This window comes from Microtus pennsylvanicus, chromosome 4 (assembly GCF_037038515.1).
Source record: "Microtus pennsylvanicus isolate mMicPen1 chromosome 4, mMicPen1.hap1, whole genome shotgun sequence".
NCBI lineage: Eukaryota > Metazoa > Chordata > Mammalia > Rodentia > Cricetidae > Microtus > Microtus pennsylvanicus.
Window position 1 is genome coordinate 113,377,613 of NC_134582.1, and position 17,457 is coordinate 113,395,069.

Below are 17,457 nucleotides of genomic sequence, written 5' to 3' on the forward strand. Positions count from 1 at the left end.
TGAGGAACAGCGTTTGGGGCTCCAGCACCTTTACTAAAGTGGGGGGGCAATGGCAAACGTCTGGAACCTCAGCTTGGTGGGAGGGAGGGAGGGAGACGGAGCGATTCTGGGGCTGCTGGCCAGACATTTTATCCAAAACGGTGAGCTCCAGGTTCAGTGAGAGACAGTAATTAAAAAGACCCTAACAAATGTCAGGGCATGACAGGCAGAGCTGTCACTGGGCCATCCACACTCATATCCAGGAGTGTGAAACCTGGGTTGACAGCAGCTCATCTGCCACCACTGCCGCTCTGGGTAGAGAAGGTGCTCGGCTCGGGAGAGGGGACTGGAAGTGGGGCTGCCTTTGGTCTTGGGTGCCATTGTAAATAAACTCTGGCCAAGCCACTGCCACAGCCCTGTTCTTCTCCAGCCACAGCGTAGGCTCTCAGAGGCTGGTGGGGGTGCTGACAACTCCTGGCTTCCTCAGGCACTGGCAAGAGCTCAACATGAAAGGCAAAACCTTTCGATTGCTGTGAGGGGTGGTGGGGTCAGCCGGAAGCTGCTCTCTGATCTCCCTGGGAACAGCAGAGGCCCTGCAGAGCTCAGACATGCCAGGGTGGCAACAAGGGGAGCCCTCAATGGAAGCAGAGTCAAGGAGAAGCATACAGCACCTGCTCTCCTTGCCTGTGTGTCAATCCTTATCGCCACGGGACCAGGGTCCTTGCTCTCTTGCTCTGGAGGTTGCTATAATTATCGGGCTTCCTGAAGACCATCCTGCCCCTTCGTTCCTGAGGGTGACAGGCAGGAATGGCTGAGGATGTCACTTCCGCCACTCAATGGGAGACACGTGGTGCCCACAAATCCCAGGGCACAGCACCTGTGCGGCGCCAGCAGCTGGTTCTCCAGCCAGAGGGCTGATGATTACGAGCATTTTGTATTCAAAATGTTGTCAAACACACCCTTAAAGTGTCCTGCTAATGACGGGAGTTATTTAATGTCATGTTATTAAGGACATGTAAAGAGGAACCAAATGTTGAATAAAGAGCCAAAGAAGGAGAAATAAAAACCCAACAGAGGGATCCGGTTGGTAGTCACAAAACCCAACTTTTTATTGAAGTATCACACACGTACAGAAAAGCACCCGAAAGTAGACAGCCGGGAGAGCTTTCACAAACTAGACATATCAAGATGACAGGCAGCTAGATACAGAGACAGAACATTCCAGAAGCCTCTCGTGGCCCCCTCTGTTGCCCCTTTGAGAGCAGCTACTGTTCCTCATTGAATCAGCATGGGTTGGCCTGCTGGTCTGTGCCCTGTGAAAATGGAACGGTAGGCTTGGGCTTGCCTGCTCTCAGTTTCCCCACCAGGCCAGCAAGCCTCTCAGTGAGCTGTGGGTGGAGCTGAGACCACCATGGGAATGACCCTCATCAGCTTAGCCCTTCAACACGGGCACAAGGGGCCTTCTGCTTAGGGGTGACTATGACCAGGGCCTCCATGGACACTCCAGCACATTCCTTCTGACGGTATGTACACACGTTTGTCGAGTTTATACTCAGGAGTGGAGTTGAGCTCACACAACATTTGCATCCAAATGAGGAAATTTCATGGAATAATGAGTTTACTGGATGGATCTCAGAGACTCTGGCAGTTAACAAGTCTGGGGATAAGTAGAGAGAAGTTGGGGGTAAGAAGGCTCAATGGATCCCAGGTGTGGCACGGGAGTGTCTTCCCGGGACAGTTACTAGTGGACACACCATCCACAGGAGGACGTAAGGAAGACGGCTGGAAACGGGGGACAGTGGAACAGAGACAGTTTGGCAGGAGACTAAAGCACACTCTTCTTCCGATCTATTTTGCCACCCTTGGTGCAGTCCCACTTCCTGGGCTTTTGCGGATCATGACGTACTCTGTCAGGTTAATGATGCCAACATGGGCCATAGAGATCTTGTTATAGCCCAACCAAACCTCACGGAATCTTAGCCTCTTATCTCATGTACAGTAGCAAAACTTAGAATGGTTTCCACAAAAGCTGCAAGAGAGGGTAGCAAGGCACAAGCCCATGACAATATAATAAAATGACATTTTACATTCCTCCTCATCAGAAGCATGGTATCTATGAAGTCACATACTCTTCCCAACATTACAGGCTGTCATCTAGCATATCTTGGTTTTCAAGGATAATCAGAGCCTTACGTAGTTTCTGCCCTGGCAGAAGATCAAGAGGGGTGATTAACATTGTCTGCAGTTTGCTGGTTGGCACAGCTTGGCACACAACGGCTTGCCCAGCAGCACAGCAAGCCTCTCCGAGAGCCAGAGGAGCGGCAATTTCCAAATATCTACAAAGCAAACGTCCTCACTAGACCTCAGCTGCCGTGCCTTTATCAGGAGGGCAGGGTACTCTAGGTGGGGCCCACAACCTTGTGCTGGGAACCCCCAGGGTTTACTGCTATCTGGTCTTGGAGAACCCACCTATCATCTATCACACATGACCAGAATCAAGGTTGGTGAGACTTCTCCCAGCAAAGGTGGGAGCGAGGGGACAGCCAGTTGGTGGGCAAATGTGTTTGCTTCCTTCCTGGCGTGCAGTTAGTTAGGTATTGTTTATGGTGCTGTACACCCGCAACAGGCGGCCACACTTCAGGGGTTCAGGAAGAGCTTTAGGGATGAGCTACCCACATATGGAAGTTGTGGTTTGCCGACACTCTGTCTGCAGTCTTGAGTAAGCGTCATTTCTCTGTCCCCCCGGATACTCGGTCTCTAAGCCAGACCCACCCTGTAATGTTTATGGTTAGAGCAGCGATGTTAGCAGCCGTCACGTCTCAGATCGGTGAGCGGCAACGCGACTCACTCTGACTCACTCTGATCCACTATCTCAGGGCAGGGAGGACTCTGCTGAGACTCCAGAGGGCCTGGAACCACACTCCTTGCCTTACTAGAGACACCAAGCACAGGGAAACAAGGAGGAAGAGTGGCATTTGGACTGAGGCGGTGGCCAGTGGGGCTGTCCTGTGAGTATCTACAGTCAAGGCTGCCTTGGTGTCTATACCACAAATGCATTTTTCAGAAACATCAGCTCTGGAATGTTCAGTGAGAAGCAGGTGGAGACATTAGCCATAGACAGGGCCTGGCCCACAGCCCCTGACAGAGATGCCAGAGGAGAAAGAGACCTTACCTTCATGTGTGGCTGGTAGGCTCTCGTTTGATACTGAATCACAGTGCTTGGGAGACACTTGGGCATGGTTTTGGTTTCAATGAGTTACACTGAAATTTATTAACTGGATATATCTACAGTTGGGAATGAATATTTAAAAATTGTAGACCCTTAAATCCACACTTTTACATGGCACATTTGTTACTGGCTATAAAAATGACTGTTTTCTTCTCTGTGGATGGAAATAACAAAAACGAAATAAAAAAGAAGAAGAAACGGTATCATGAGGAAAATATGGTAAACCGAGATGAGCCCAGATGACGATTGGTCGGACAGAGATGGGGTGCGTGTGGGTGGCATGCCTCTATACGGGAGCGTGCACGCCTCTACACGGGAGCGTGCACGCCTCTACACGGGAGCGTGCACATCTGTACACGGGGCTTTTTACTGCAGGAAAGAGCCTGCTGCATCTTTGTCACCACAGGCGTTAAAGAATGGTGCAGAAGAACTTCTTCTCCCGGAAGGGGTTTTCCGAGGCAGGCACTGGGATGATGAGGGGGTCCTCCCGCACGTGGGCTTCACAGTAGGCCAGGAGGTCCGAGGCTGCTTGGGAGACCTGTGGGGACACAGCACAGGTGCTTGGTTAAAGGCGTTCACAGAGTGGGTCCAGGCTGAGGTCCACAGGAAGAGTGGCCATGGCCAGAGTCAGGCCGAATGGTGCGCAAGATCAAACAACGCCAGGGGTCGGCGGGTTTGGGTAGAAGCGAGGTGATGGGTTTGGAAGATGCCGTAAGGACTCGCTGCCCTACAGTGCAAGGTCATGGTCCAGAGAGCTGAGGTCATGCTGAGGGGGTAGCTCAGTGGTTCAGAAGTAGTGCTCTTGCCCAGCATGGGCTCGATCCCACCTTCGACAAGTGAGCAGAGAAAACAGAGCAGGGCCAACTCCCAGAGACTCTGCAAAGCCATTTCTTTTAATATTTATTTATTTATTATGTATACAATATTCTATCTGTGTGTATGCCTATAGGCCAGAAGAGGGCACCAGACCTGATTACAGATAGTTGTGAGCCACCATGTGGTTGCTGGGAATTGAACTCAGGACCTTTGGAAGAGCAGGCAGTGCTCTTAACCTCTGAGTCATCTCTCCAGCCCCTGCAAAGCCATTTCTGTAAGAACAACATAGAAGCTATTCCTAGCCCAGCCAGGCTGATTGTACTTCTTAGTATTGGTTTTTCTACAATCTACTCTCATGGCCAAACAAGGAAGGATACTCTGTCCCCTTCCACAGCCCCGCTATTAAGCTCTGCTTTATAAGCTCTCATCATACAAAATGCATTTATTATTATATAATATTATTATATTCGTACATAATGTACTTATATACTAATGTGTGCACACATGGGGAAGGGAGCGGGTGCACACATGCAGAAGTCTGAGAACAATGTCTTTGTGGAGTCAGTTCCACCTCCCATTTTCACCTGGGCTCCAGGGAACAAAATCAGGTCCTCAGGCTTTCCTGGGACTCCTCTTCACCTGCTGAGTCCTCTCACTAGCTCAAGGTCACCTCTTCTAGTGACAGGCAGCTGCTCCCTACAGACAGGCTGCTACTGACCAGGAGCCCTCTCTTCTGTTTTCCTTCCAGACTTTTCTTGATCAACACGTGGAAACTGTATCGCAAACTTCCCCAGTTTGAGCCCAGATAAGGAGCCGGGTGCTCACAGAGAGGGTGATGCTGTGTCCTTTAATGTGGTCTACTTTTAATGTGTGTCCTTTTAGGTGTGGCCCAGATTTAGGGTGGGTATTCTGACCTCGAATGATCCAGACTTGGGATGGGGTCTTCCCACCTCAAAAGATCCACTCAAGAAAATTCCTCACTGTTTGGGTCTTAGTTGATTCCAGATGTAGTCACACTGATAAACTGTGATTGGCCATCACAAGAAGTGAGGGGAGAATATCCTAAGGCCCCCTTCCTAGCCAGCCACAAAACCTGCTTTGGAGTTTTTCCACCTTTTTGTTGTTGATTTTTCAGCCCAGATCTGTCTGTGTCTGTGGTAGCCCGATTCCTACAGGTAATGCCCGCAAACACAAGTTGATTTTTTTTTTTGTTTTGTTTCCTCTCAAAGAAAATAACTATACATTGAGTGGGTGAGTCCAGTCCAATCCTGATAAATGCTATATTTGCTGGGAGTGTGGAATGAGAAAGAATCTGTTTGTATCACTCTTTCTTCCTGGTAATAAACCCTGCCTTCTTCGGGGCTTTGTTAGGTATTTTGCCGGCATTAAGAAAAACAGTTAATGGGAAAAGGAAAACCAGTCAGCTGATGAGAGGGCATGATGGCCAGGTCCAACAGGCCCAAGTGGACTCCTCCGGGAGTCTCCTGCAGTGAAGGACAGAGGTGGGGATCCCAGGGGTTGCCAGAGGGACGGTTGTGTAGACGAACTGCCTTCCCTCACAGGTGGCTGTAGCCGGACAGAGACAGCTTTTCATCCTGGTAGAGGTGAGTATGACTAACAGGAAGAAATCGGCATTTACTTTGAACTTTAGAGCAGGCATGTGCACTCAGGTCCTCTCTTTCTGTGCCACAGCTGTCCCTCACCGTGTGACTCCTGATCTGTGTGTCCATCAGAGTCGTCTCTGTGCCTCATACTCCCATCCCTTGTCACGGCTAAACATGCAAACTTGGCCTTCCCCTGGGAAATTCCCATCTCGAATGTGCAGTTAGTTAGGATTTTAAAAAGCCAACTACGCTATTAAAGGCAGAACCACAGACTACAGGTAAAACAAGCTTAGTCATAAAACACCCCTTGATGTCACTAATCCGGAGGTCAGAGAAGGTGAGTTCCTTGCTCAAGATCACATACAAGTTTTGGAGTAGAAGCAGGACAAAAAGCCCGAGGTCAGGGATGCAGATCCAACAAACCCAGGAGGCAAGAGTTCAAACTGGCCCCTTTGGTCATTCTGCCGTCCCCCAAAATGACCCTGTTATCGTACCTTTTATCTCATCTGTCTACCTTGCTGAGCTAATTGAGAAGATGCCAGGGGTAAACCAAGACACTAGAGCCAAGCAAGAAGACTCAGAAATAACAAAGCCACCACAGACATCTGTTGAAGCAGAGTCACAGCTGTGGAGGCAGAGGACTGGCCGTGGGCAGTTACCTTTGTGCACAATCCAGCTGCTGACCTGCAGCTGGCTTGTGAGTAACCAGAGCAACCAGGGCAGCTTTCCTGCCCCTTGACCACTTTACCTTTATATGAAACCAGCAGCGCTGGGCGGTGGTGGCGCACTCGGGAGGCAGAGGCAGGCGGATCTCTGTGAGTTCAAGGCCAGCCTGGTCTACAAGAGCTAGTTCCAGGGCAGGCTCCAAAGGTTCAGAAAAACCCTGTCTCGAACAAACAAACAAAAACAAAAACAAAAAAAACAAAACAACAACAAAAAGAAACCAGCAGCACACACTGTGTGTGTGTTGTGTGTGTGTGTGTGTATGTGTGCGCCTGGAGGAAGAACTGCAAGATCCAAGCTCCTCTCTCACCCCCCGTGTCTGCGACACCTGGCAATTATGCTGGGCGTCTCTTCCACCCAGCTCTGAGCAGGTTCTATCTGGTTCTATCCAGAAGTTTTCGCAGTCCTGTCACAAAGGTGAGGCTATACTTGATGCCATCTTGTTCCTCTTAAGAGAAAATGTTGTTCTTAGATCGCCTCTTTTTTTTTTTTTTTTTTGGTGGTATTTTTGGAGACAGGGTTTCTCAGTGTAGCCTTGGCTATCCTGGAACACACTTTGCAGACCGGGCTGGCCTTGAACTCATAGAGATGCCTTTTCCTCCCTGGTGCTGGGAAGAAAGGCATGCGCCTACCACCACCTGGCTATTAGGTTGCCTCTTTTTCAGCTGTTTTTTTTTCAGACTGTAGCTGCATCTATTCAGCCATAACTGCACTTCTAGATGGAGCCCATTTACCACCTGAATGGCCCAACAGAATCTGCAGAAGTAGACTCAGTACAGGGAGAGGCACTTGGTGTATGAGCACAAGAGTGTGGACCTGGGTTGGCTCCGCACTATGCCAGTTTTCTAGCTGGACTCACAACTGCTGACACATGGTTGTTGGACTCAGAATGACTGACACATGGTTGTTGGACTCAGAATGACTGACACATGGTTGTTGGACTCAGAATGACTGACACATGGTTGATGGACTCAGAATGACTGACACATGGTTGTTGGACTCAGAATGACTGACACATGGTTTTTGGACTCAGAATGACTGACACATGGTTGTTGCATTTTGAAAGTGAGTTTCAACACTCGAAAAGTTTAGGGTGCTCACAAATGGATCACGTGACCCCCTCCCAACAGGCTCCAATGTTACTGCAGGACTGAGCTCCTGACAGGGAGGAGAGGTTAGCCTGCATTTTCTCCTGCCTTGCCTCCCCACCACGTTATGACACAGCTCAGGGACCCTGCGTAGCACAGTTCCTTACTCTTAGACTTCTAGCTCCATAGCTAGAAAACACCTTCCTTCCCTCCGTCCTCCTTCCTTTGTCCTCCCTCCCTGCTTCCCTTCCAGTCTTTCCTTCCTTTCCTTTCTTTCTCCTTCCTTCTCCCCCATCTTCTATTTTCCAACCATGGAATTCTGTTACAGCTGCAGAGCATGGACTCAAAAAGCCCGAGGTCAGGGATGGCGGTCTAAGGATCCCAGGAGGAAAGGGTGGTTCACACGTGGTTACCCTAGTCATTCTACACTCCCAACAAATCATCTTATTTCATCTTCTGACTATGCACTGCTAATTCCAAATTCTTTACTGGACTTACCTTTTGCTCAAACAATTACACTGTAAAGAATGACCTACTTAGCCTAGGCACGTCTGATGCAGTGTCAATTATTTTGATCAAGGGAATTTCTACCTCAACAAGGGCCCCTCAGTTCACACAACAGTGTCCGTCCAAAGTCTATTTATGTCAGTATAAGCAAAGCACCTTGAATATCTGCCTGTGCTCACTACACTGTGTTCAGAGACGATAAACACGGTAAAGACTGTTTTCAGGCGTGGAACATTACACACGAAAGATGCCATCATGGCTGTGGGGGTTATAATTTAGAATCACAGAGGAAACACACCCAGAGGTGTGTCTATGAGGATGTTTCTAGAGAGGTTTGACTGAGGTGGGGTGAGCCAGACTGAGTGGTTCTCTCCCACAAACTGGGGTCCTAGACTGAACAGAAAAGAGAACAGGAGCTGATTCCAGCCTTGGTCTCTCTCTGCTTCCCAACTGCTAATGTGACGTGACCAGCTGCTTCATGCTCCTGCCGTGCCTTTCCATCCTGATGGGCTGGGTCTGCAAACCATGAGCTCTTCCCTATGTTGGTTCATCAGGTATTTTTGTCATAGCCATGAAGACAGTAATACCCTGGCCCACAGTGTTCATCCCAGCCTTAATCGGCCTAACTGCCGCCAGCCAGGGCCAAAGGAGGTTTTTCTTAATTAGAATTAGATTGATTTTTGTGGCTTAAGGTTTCCCTTCCTGCAAGATATGGGTGGCAGACAGTGCCAGATGCCAAAACATCTGCTGCTTCTGAAACAAAGCAGATAATCTCAAAGATAAAATTTTATCGTGGGAGAAAAACTGACAACTGCCTTCTTGCTGATGCTTTCTTACTGAGCCATCGAGATCACTGGGCTGAGCTGCCCTGAGCATCCCTGCCTCCCACCTCAGCACCCAGCTGTTAGGGTTCTAAGACAGCAGATGCTCAGAGAAATGGGGAGCCTGGGAGCAACTGTGGAATTTTCCCATTGCATTTCAGAGTAAAAGAGGTGATTAAAACAGCCCAAGTTAGCGCATAATGCTGTTGGTTGCACTATAATTACCGGCTTCAATGACGGGAGAAAATGTTGCAATTACTACAGTCACATTCCATGACAAGACAGATGACATAATTACTACTCTCGCCGTGACACCCACTGCACTTTTCCTGTGCATCCGAAGCCAAGAGGGCACCTACTTCTCAGCAGTCCTGGTCTACTGAACAACATAGACTCGATGGAGAGCATCTTGGTGGGCTTTGTCTGTTCTTCCCTCCACCCCCAGAAAACAAAGCCGCGACAGGGTTAAGAGTGCAGTCAGGCTTAATCAGCATGTAGCAATGGTATCTACTCTAAGATCAGACCCTGTGCACACTCCAACAGAGGCTACCGCATGCCCTTAGTCCCACAGGGATCCTCGGGACATCACACGTACGTATCTTGCCTCTGAATCCTGAGCGAATTCCTGTGCTTTTCTTCTTTCCAAACTCGGACATAGTTGAGCCCAACACACCAGCCCCCGAGGACAGTCTCTAAGCGCTGCACAGCATGGCTTTCCGCAGCTCCCAGAGCTGTGAAGGAAATCCCTAGCTACTGGGGAATGGTCCATATGGGGAGGTGCGTTCTGCTGCACAGGGGATCCTGTCCGGAGGGAGGGAGGATCTCTTGCCCCTACAGAGCATCTGGAAGGGGTAAAGGATAGCCATTGTCATCACCACAACTGCTTTCCCTCCATATCAAAAGCTGGTTGCACTCTGGGAAGCATAAATGTGAGGGCTAGGTTAATAGCACCAAGTTCACCTCAGTGAGCACTGTTTTTCCACAGCCACCACGGACCAACAAGCCCCGGCTTGTGTAGCCTACAATTGACCCACATGCACCCTGGATCTTGACTTTAACCAAACCCTTCAAACAGGTGGACAGATGTCCCATCTGACTGGAAAACTCTCAGTCTTCATGATTTCTTAGTTTCCTACAAAGAAAGCTGTAACCCAAAACACTAGTTGGGGCGATGCATGCCTGTAACTCCAATTCTCAGGAAGCTGAGGTCAGATGGCAAGGACAAGGATCTGCCTAAAAGGAAACAAAACAAGCAAAAGCCACAATCCAAGCATTTCACACTTTCTCAGGAGAGAATTTACATGGCAAGGCAAGCCACCACGGCCAAGGATGAGTGCAGCAAGGACCTGCCTTGGTCGCTAGGAGCTTAATTTCCCTAGGAGAAAGCAATGAGCCCCTGACTTAGCCTCAGTGGGCACGGACACTCCCTGTCCTCCTGACTGGACACGGCACATGCTACACAGCCCTGACAGCCTCTGTGGGCACTGGCACTCCCTGTCCTCCTGACTGGACACGGCACACACCACTCAACCCTGACAACCTCTGTAGGCACTGGCACTCCCTGTCTTCTTGATTGGACACGGCACATGCTACACAGCCCTGACAGCCTCTGTGGGCACTGTCAGGTCTTGTCCCCTTGGCAGAACACACACCACACAGGCCATCCAGTTTTCCCTTCTGCAAGTGGCAGCAGCTCCTACTGCACAGTAGATGCGACCCCGGGGGCTGCTGTGAGTCCTGTGCCCATGCAGTCACTGTCTGGAAGAACAGCGCATGGCCTGCCCTGGTCTATGTCACTCCGGGGCTGCTGTGAGTCCTGTACCCAGGTAGTCACTGTCTGGAAGGACAGCGCATGGCCTGCCCTGCTCTTTGGTTTCCTTAAGGCTGGTCTCTTCTGATCTGACCTTTATTCTAGAATCACTGACCATCCGTACCTAGGTCTTACCAGACAGTTTTTTCTGGTTTGAATTTAGAAACTGGGAGGGGGCATAAAACATATTTGCTCTTTCTAAAGAGTCCCACCTGGTGTCAGGCACAGTTCTTAGGAGGGAGCTGGGACAGCAAGGGTAAGAAGTATTGAAGTCTCATTTGCTAAAGAGTCATGAAAAACTCAGGCTCAGACACAGGTGTGGAGAAGTCACAAGCTTGATCTCACGGTGTTTGCTCAGAAAAGATCTGTACCAGGTAGCTTGTCCACCCCGAAGAAACCAGAGGGCACAATTCTAGCTCAACTGAGGCTCGAATTTTGAATATACTGTCAATTTTTATGTAGACCACGTACATGAAAATGTGGCCATGTTTCCTGTTAGGCCGTCAGCACCTGTGATAACACAGAAGATGACGCAGAGCCTATGGCGCGCACACATGCAAATGATTGCTCACGAGCCAGCTGCCAGGTTGAAGCGGGAGGCTTGGCTGGCGAAGAGACTTCGTGTGGAAAGAGGATTCCTTCTATTTACTGAGCTGCGCGGTTACTGCTGTCCTGGTGGCAGCATACTCCTTCCAAAGACCTTCATGTCTAGAAGGAACCCGCACCCAGGGACACGGTGTCACCTTCGTGAAGGAGGGGATTCTGGGAAAGAAGCGCGCTATTGAAATAATTTTACTGTGCTCAGAATGTGTGATGGTTAATATTGATGATCAACCTGATTGGACTGAGCAATACCAGGAGAGCAGGCACTGAGGCACAACTCTGGCCATACCTGTGGGTGTATTATCAGTAGTTCAATCTACTTACAGCATCGGAATTCGAATAGCCTATTGGGAAGCAGCAGAGTCTGGTTTAGAAAGTAAATGTCGTTATGGGGCAGGTGTGTGCTGAAGGATGCATTTGACTCTGGTCCCTTCCTGCTGCTTCCCCTGCTTCCTGAAGACAGAAGTGACTAAACACTGCAGGCCGCTCTGGACATCCCCCCATCTGTGGTCGCACCATGGTTCCGCACGCTCAGGAGAGCTCACTTCCTCTCGTGTCCCACAGAACCATGTCATTATCTGCGGTGGTGATGTAGGACATCTGGTGCCTACTGAGCGACAGTTATCTTCAGTTTTTAGCACCTTAGACGTACTCCAGGGATCTGCTTGCTGCCCACTGTGTTCTTAGCGCAAATTCCAGGCTCTAGAGCATGCGTGACGAACATGCTGGTAAACACCTCGATCTGCCTTTCAGGGAAACTGTCCATTTCTACTCCAGACAGCCAAAGAGCCGCTCACCCCACTGCACTTACGAGCTGTGGGTTGAAAATGCCTCACTTAACATTAGTGCAACCATGACGGGTTGCAGACTAACTGTACTGGGACTATGCCTCACCCTTACAATAGCCAGGAAAAGCAACAGACTGTGCCCTGCGGGAGACCAATCAGAATTGAGACGAACAAGTGCTAGACGCTCTAGAACATTGAGAATAGCTTACCTAACTTGTATTTAGGTTGTCAATCTCCTTACAGCAACGCCAGTACCAATCCCTGCTTGACAAGACTTCTGTTACCTCGCTCCTGCTCAGTCAGGAGTCCAGCCCCCATCTGAATCTAGAATTTCCCTACTCCCAGCCCCCATCCTTTAGTCCTTACAAACCCTGTCATAGCTGAATTCAGTCCTCTCCCCAATCCAACCACTGTGTTGGAATGGATGGAGAGCACCTAGCTCGAGCTTGCAATAAAGACTTTTGCATGTGAACTTGGACTCCTGGTAGCCTCTGGGGGGCTCATGACATGGGCATAACAGATTTCGTGCTATCACTAGACAGGACTTTCTCAAACTCCCACGCTACAAACATTGACTCCCATCTTCCAAGTGCTTTTATGGTTCATTTGTTAAATTTAAATCCTTGCTTTCTGAGATAGGTTGTCAATGGATTTGTGGCGATCCTCCTGTTTCAGCCTCCTGATTGCTGGGATTAGAGGTGTATACCACCCCCAGAGTAGATATTCGATCTGAGGCTGGAGAGATGACTCAGTGGTTAAGAGCACTGTCTGCTCTTAGAGAGGACCCTGGTTTAGTTCCCAGTATCCATGCCAGTAGTTCACAACTGCCTGTAACTCCAGCTCAGGGGATCTGATGCCCTCTTCTGGCTTTGTGGGTACCTGTACACATATGATTCACATATACACATTCAGGCAAATACACACACACATAAAAAGTGACTATGGCTCCCTAAATCGTTTTTGTTTTGAGACAGAGTCTCACTATTTATGCTTGTCTGACCTAGAACTTGCTATGTAGACCAGGCTAGGCTCAAACTCACAGAGATCTTTCTTCACCATAGCTGGCCAATCTGTAAAGGATTGGTTTACGTTATAGACACCTCCCCTCAATTCAAATGCAGAAGTATGAACCACATGTAGAGGCAGAGCTCTGAGGGAGGTGATTGGGGCTAAATGTGCTTATAAGGGAGGGGCTCTTATCTCGCAGGGCTGTGCCCTTACTTCAGAAGAAATGACAGAAGGATTTCTCTGTCTCACTTTTCAAGCATAAGAGAAAAGTCACAGGAGGCCATGGTCAGGTGCCCATCGACCATTCAGAAGCTCTCTTAACACATGTATATGTATACACACACACACACACACACACACACACACACACACACACTCCATATCACACCTTACTGGAACCTGGATCTTGCACTTATAACTAAATCACACATATAAACAAACAAGAGAGAGAGAGAGAAAGAGAGAGAGAGAGAGAGAGAGAGAGAGAGAGAGAGAGAGAGAAGGAGAAAATAAATGGTAAGAGATGTTAAGACGCTGGAGAGCTGGCTCAGTGCTGAGAGTGCCTGTTTTGAAATCATGAGAACAGAATCTGGGGCCCAGGATCACAGTAACCACATAGGCCAGGCATCCTTGCAAACTGTGGTAGCCACAGCACTGAGCAGTGTAGAGGCAGGAGGATTGCTGGGGCTTGCTGGCTTCCAGTCTAGCGAAGAAAACACAAGTCCTAGGTTCAAGGGGAGACCCTGACTCCAAGGATAAAGGTGGAGAGCAACAGAGGAAAATCTCAGACTCCTGTGGCCTCTGTGCACACATAGAGATATGTATTCCCACGGGTGTCTGCCATATGCACGTGAACACACACATGCACACACATACATACGTAAGTGAAATAAACCTTTAAAAGAATTTGTTGTTCAAGCCACCCATCCTGTACTCTGACAGCCTGGGCAGAAGGCTCCAACTCCTCTGCCATTTATTTGGGTAAATTAGTGAACGGGCACCTTTGTTTACTGCCCTGAGAGCCAGCAGCTTTGGCAACAGCACTCTCCCCAGTCTAAGAACTTGCTCCCACTCATCTAAGATGCCGTCTGGACCATGGAACTCTGGGCACATGCTGGGTCTGCCTTTGAGACTTCTTACTCTGTTCCAGTGATCTGTCCATTGCTGAAGGAAGCTGGGCATGGTTATACATTCTGACTTTTACCGCTTCCAGAGGTAGGAAATATCTGAGCGGTTTCCTTCTCAAACAAATTACTTTTAAAAACAAACAAAAACTTCCTAGGCAGTCTCACATCTTTCATCTAACAGAACTTTGGATAATTTGAGGTTTAAATTCAAAATAGAATTTCTGCTAAACTGAATCTATGTTTTAATTGATGATATTTTCCAACACTGACTGCCTGTTCTAGAACAAGGCATTCTGTCATTCAGATCTTCTTTTATACCCTTTCCTTAAGTATTTTTAAAAGTAAATAGGAATCGTCCACATACAGATATTCTCAAAGCCACGTTCACAGGTTTAGTTACCTGTGGTGACAGAATGCCTGGCATAAACAACCTAAAGAAGAAACTGATTTGGCTTACAGTCAGAGGGCTCAGTCCATAGTCACTTGGCTCCATGTGCGTGGGCAGAACACGATGATGGTAGGGACACCTGATGGACAGGCTTCTTCCTCTTGTCGTGGACAAGAACCAGAGGGCACAGGCACATCTCCAGGGACCTACTCCCCCAGTGAGGTCCTGCCTTAGCCTTCCAAAACAGGACCGCCATCTGATGACCAAGCACCCAAGACACAGCCTATGGGGGCCATTCACACCCAAGCCGGAATGCTCACGTTCGGGAGACAGTGTTGTATTCCCACTTCTGCTGCCGTTAAGGGCTGTGCTGTTAAGGGCACAGTCTCCATGGCTACTGCTTTACAGGACTGATGCCTGTGGAGAAGCCTCCCTGGGGTCCTTCTGGAAAAAGAATTTTATTTATTCTTCTTTAAGAAACAAAACGTGAGAAAATGTCAGTAGGGATAGGCAAATTGAGTAATAGTCCAGTCTTTGTGGATCAACCAAACAGAAAGAAGTATGTTATTACAGGAAGTTCAGCTAACACATTATCTATCCTGTGTTTACTCAGGTTTCGTTTTATGCAGTTTTCATATCATTGGATCATATGGCTAAAGTACATTAAGGAAAAGTAAGTTGCTGTGTCATTTTGCATTCCCACTAGCAAGGGACGACAATTCATTATTCCATATTCTTACCAGCATTTGATTTTGTCAGCTCCTTCCTTTGTATTAGCCATTCTAATGGTGTGTAATAGCATCTCATGGTTATAATACGCAATTCTTAAAAGACATATCACATTGGACATGTTTTCACAAGCTTGCTTACCATATTTGTGCATGTGCTGGGATAACAGATGCACACTAACATGCATAGCCCTTTGGGTTTGTTTGTTTTCTGGGAGTGAACTTGGGCCCTGGCTTATCTGCAAGCACTTTACTGAGCTAGCTCCTCATTCCACTATTTATCATTTTGGCATCATCTTTGGTGAGACACCCATTCAGATGTCTTGGCCTTTTTCTTGGTTTGCTTTTTAGAGACAGTCCCATGTGGCCCGGGCTAGCCCTGAATTCACTATGTATCTGATGATGATCTTGGTCTCCTACCCTTCTGCTTCAGTTCCCAAATGTGAGGGTTAGGCGGGCAGCACCCTGCCTGAGTTCTGCCCATTTAAAAATGTGGTTGCTTTTAATGACTGGATTTTAAGAGTTTGTTGTATATTTTGGATATGTCTTTGTCAGATATGTAGACTGCACATATTGTGCAGCTTGTCTGGGGTGTTTTGAGAAGCTTCAAGAACTAACGAAGCATGGCTTACCAGACTGTCTTGTTTATGCTAGTTCTGTGGAAACAGTCAAATCCAAGGCCAACCAGACGTCCCCCTACATCACCCTAGGTTTACAGCTGTGTCTTCATGTTTCTGCCTGTGACTCGTCTTGAGTTAATGTCTGTTTCTAGATCCATGTGTGTGTGCACGCGTGTGTGCATGCATGTGTGTGCGTGTATGCGTGTGAGTGCATGTGTGTGTGTGTACACGTGTGTGCATGTGTGTGTGTGTGTGTGCGCGTGAGCTACTAGATAGTTCTTGTTGAAAAGACCATCTTTGCTCTTTGTAAATGATCTGTTGGCTGTATTCATTTCTACGTTCTGGTCAAGATCTATGTGTCTAGACTTTCTCCCACATCCCACTGTCTCGGTTACTATTGCCGTAGAAGGTACCAGATGGCCACAGTCCTCCTCCTCCATCTCTTCCTCCTCCACTTATTTTATTGGCTACTCTGAGTCTTTTATTTTTCCATATAAACTTTAGAACCAGCCTGTAAATATTCACAAAATAACTTCCGTGGATTTTGCCTGAGATTACACTGAATCTACAGGCCAGGACCGGAAGATACCTTAACAATACTGTCTTCCCATTAATGAACATGGGATATCTCTCCGTTTATCCAGATATTTAATTTTATGTTTATTTTCTTCACCTAGATATTGTACATAGCTGGTATAATTTTCTCATTTAAAAAAAAATATCCCAGCTAGCCACTGGTGGCACATGCATATAATCCCAGAATGCTGGAGGCAGAGGTAGATGGATCTCTGTGAGTTCAAGAGATCTACAGAGCAAGTTCCAGGACAGCCAGAGCTGTTACACAGAGAAAGCCTGTCTCAAAAAACAAAACAAAACAAAACAAACAAACAAAAATCTCGGTTACTTCTGGGGTACAAAATATGTTGTTCTTTAAAAATTAAATCAGAAACTGTATTAGTTAGGGTTCTCTAGAGTCACAGAACATATGAAATAAATCTCCCTCCCTTCCCCACCACACACACACACACACACACACACACACACACACACACACACACACACAGAGTCTATTGGAATTCCTACAGGCTGCAGTCCAACTGATCCAACATGTGTAGCTGTGGGCAGAAAGTCCAAGAATCTACTAGTTCCTCAGTCCCACAAAGGCTGGGTGTCTCAGCTGGTCTTCTGTGTGTGCTGGAGTCCTGAAGGAGTAGACTCAATGCCAGGGAAGGAATGGATGTGCTGGCAAGGCGAGGGCAAGCAGGAAAAGAGCAAACCTTTCTCCTTCCATGTCCTCATACAGGCTCCCAGCAGAAGGTGTGGCCCAGATTTAAGGTGTGTCTTCCCCTGCCTCAAGATCCAGACCAGAGGTGTGAATTCCTATCTCAAAGGTCTGGGCTAGAAGTGGATTCACCCATTTCAAACCAAGCAGAAAATCTCTCTCGGGGGTGCCCTCCATTTCCGGATTGTAGTTCATTTTAGATAGTCAAGTTGACAACCTAGAAGGGCCATCACAGAACCTATATTGGAATGTTTACACACACATACCTATTTGGAATTTCTTCTACTATCTTTGCTTTTGTTTCTCAAATTTTATGTACTCTTTTTTTGGTTTTTC

General features: G+C 48.0%; 1 protein-coding gene across 3 annotated transcripts in view; it reads right to left on the bottom strand.

The window, feature by feature from the left end:
- Nucleotides 1–1,058: 1,058 nt before the first annotated feature.
- Gng4 (G protein subunit gamma 4) overlaps nucleotides 1,059–17,457 on the bottom strand; it is a 43,939-nt gene continuing 27,540 nt past the window's right edge. For 2 of the 3 annotated variants that reach the window (XM_075970204.1, XM_075970203.1), the window contains exon 4: nucleotides 1,059–3,746. In XM_075970204.1, the coding sequence (XP_075826319.1) occupies nucleotides 3,618–3,746 (129 nt within the window). In that variant the 3' untranslated portion in view covers nucleotides 1,059–3,617. The remainder of the gene's footprint in view (nucleotides 3,747–17,457) is intronic. The other variant, XR_012910407.1, reaches the window with a different exon arrangement.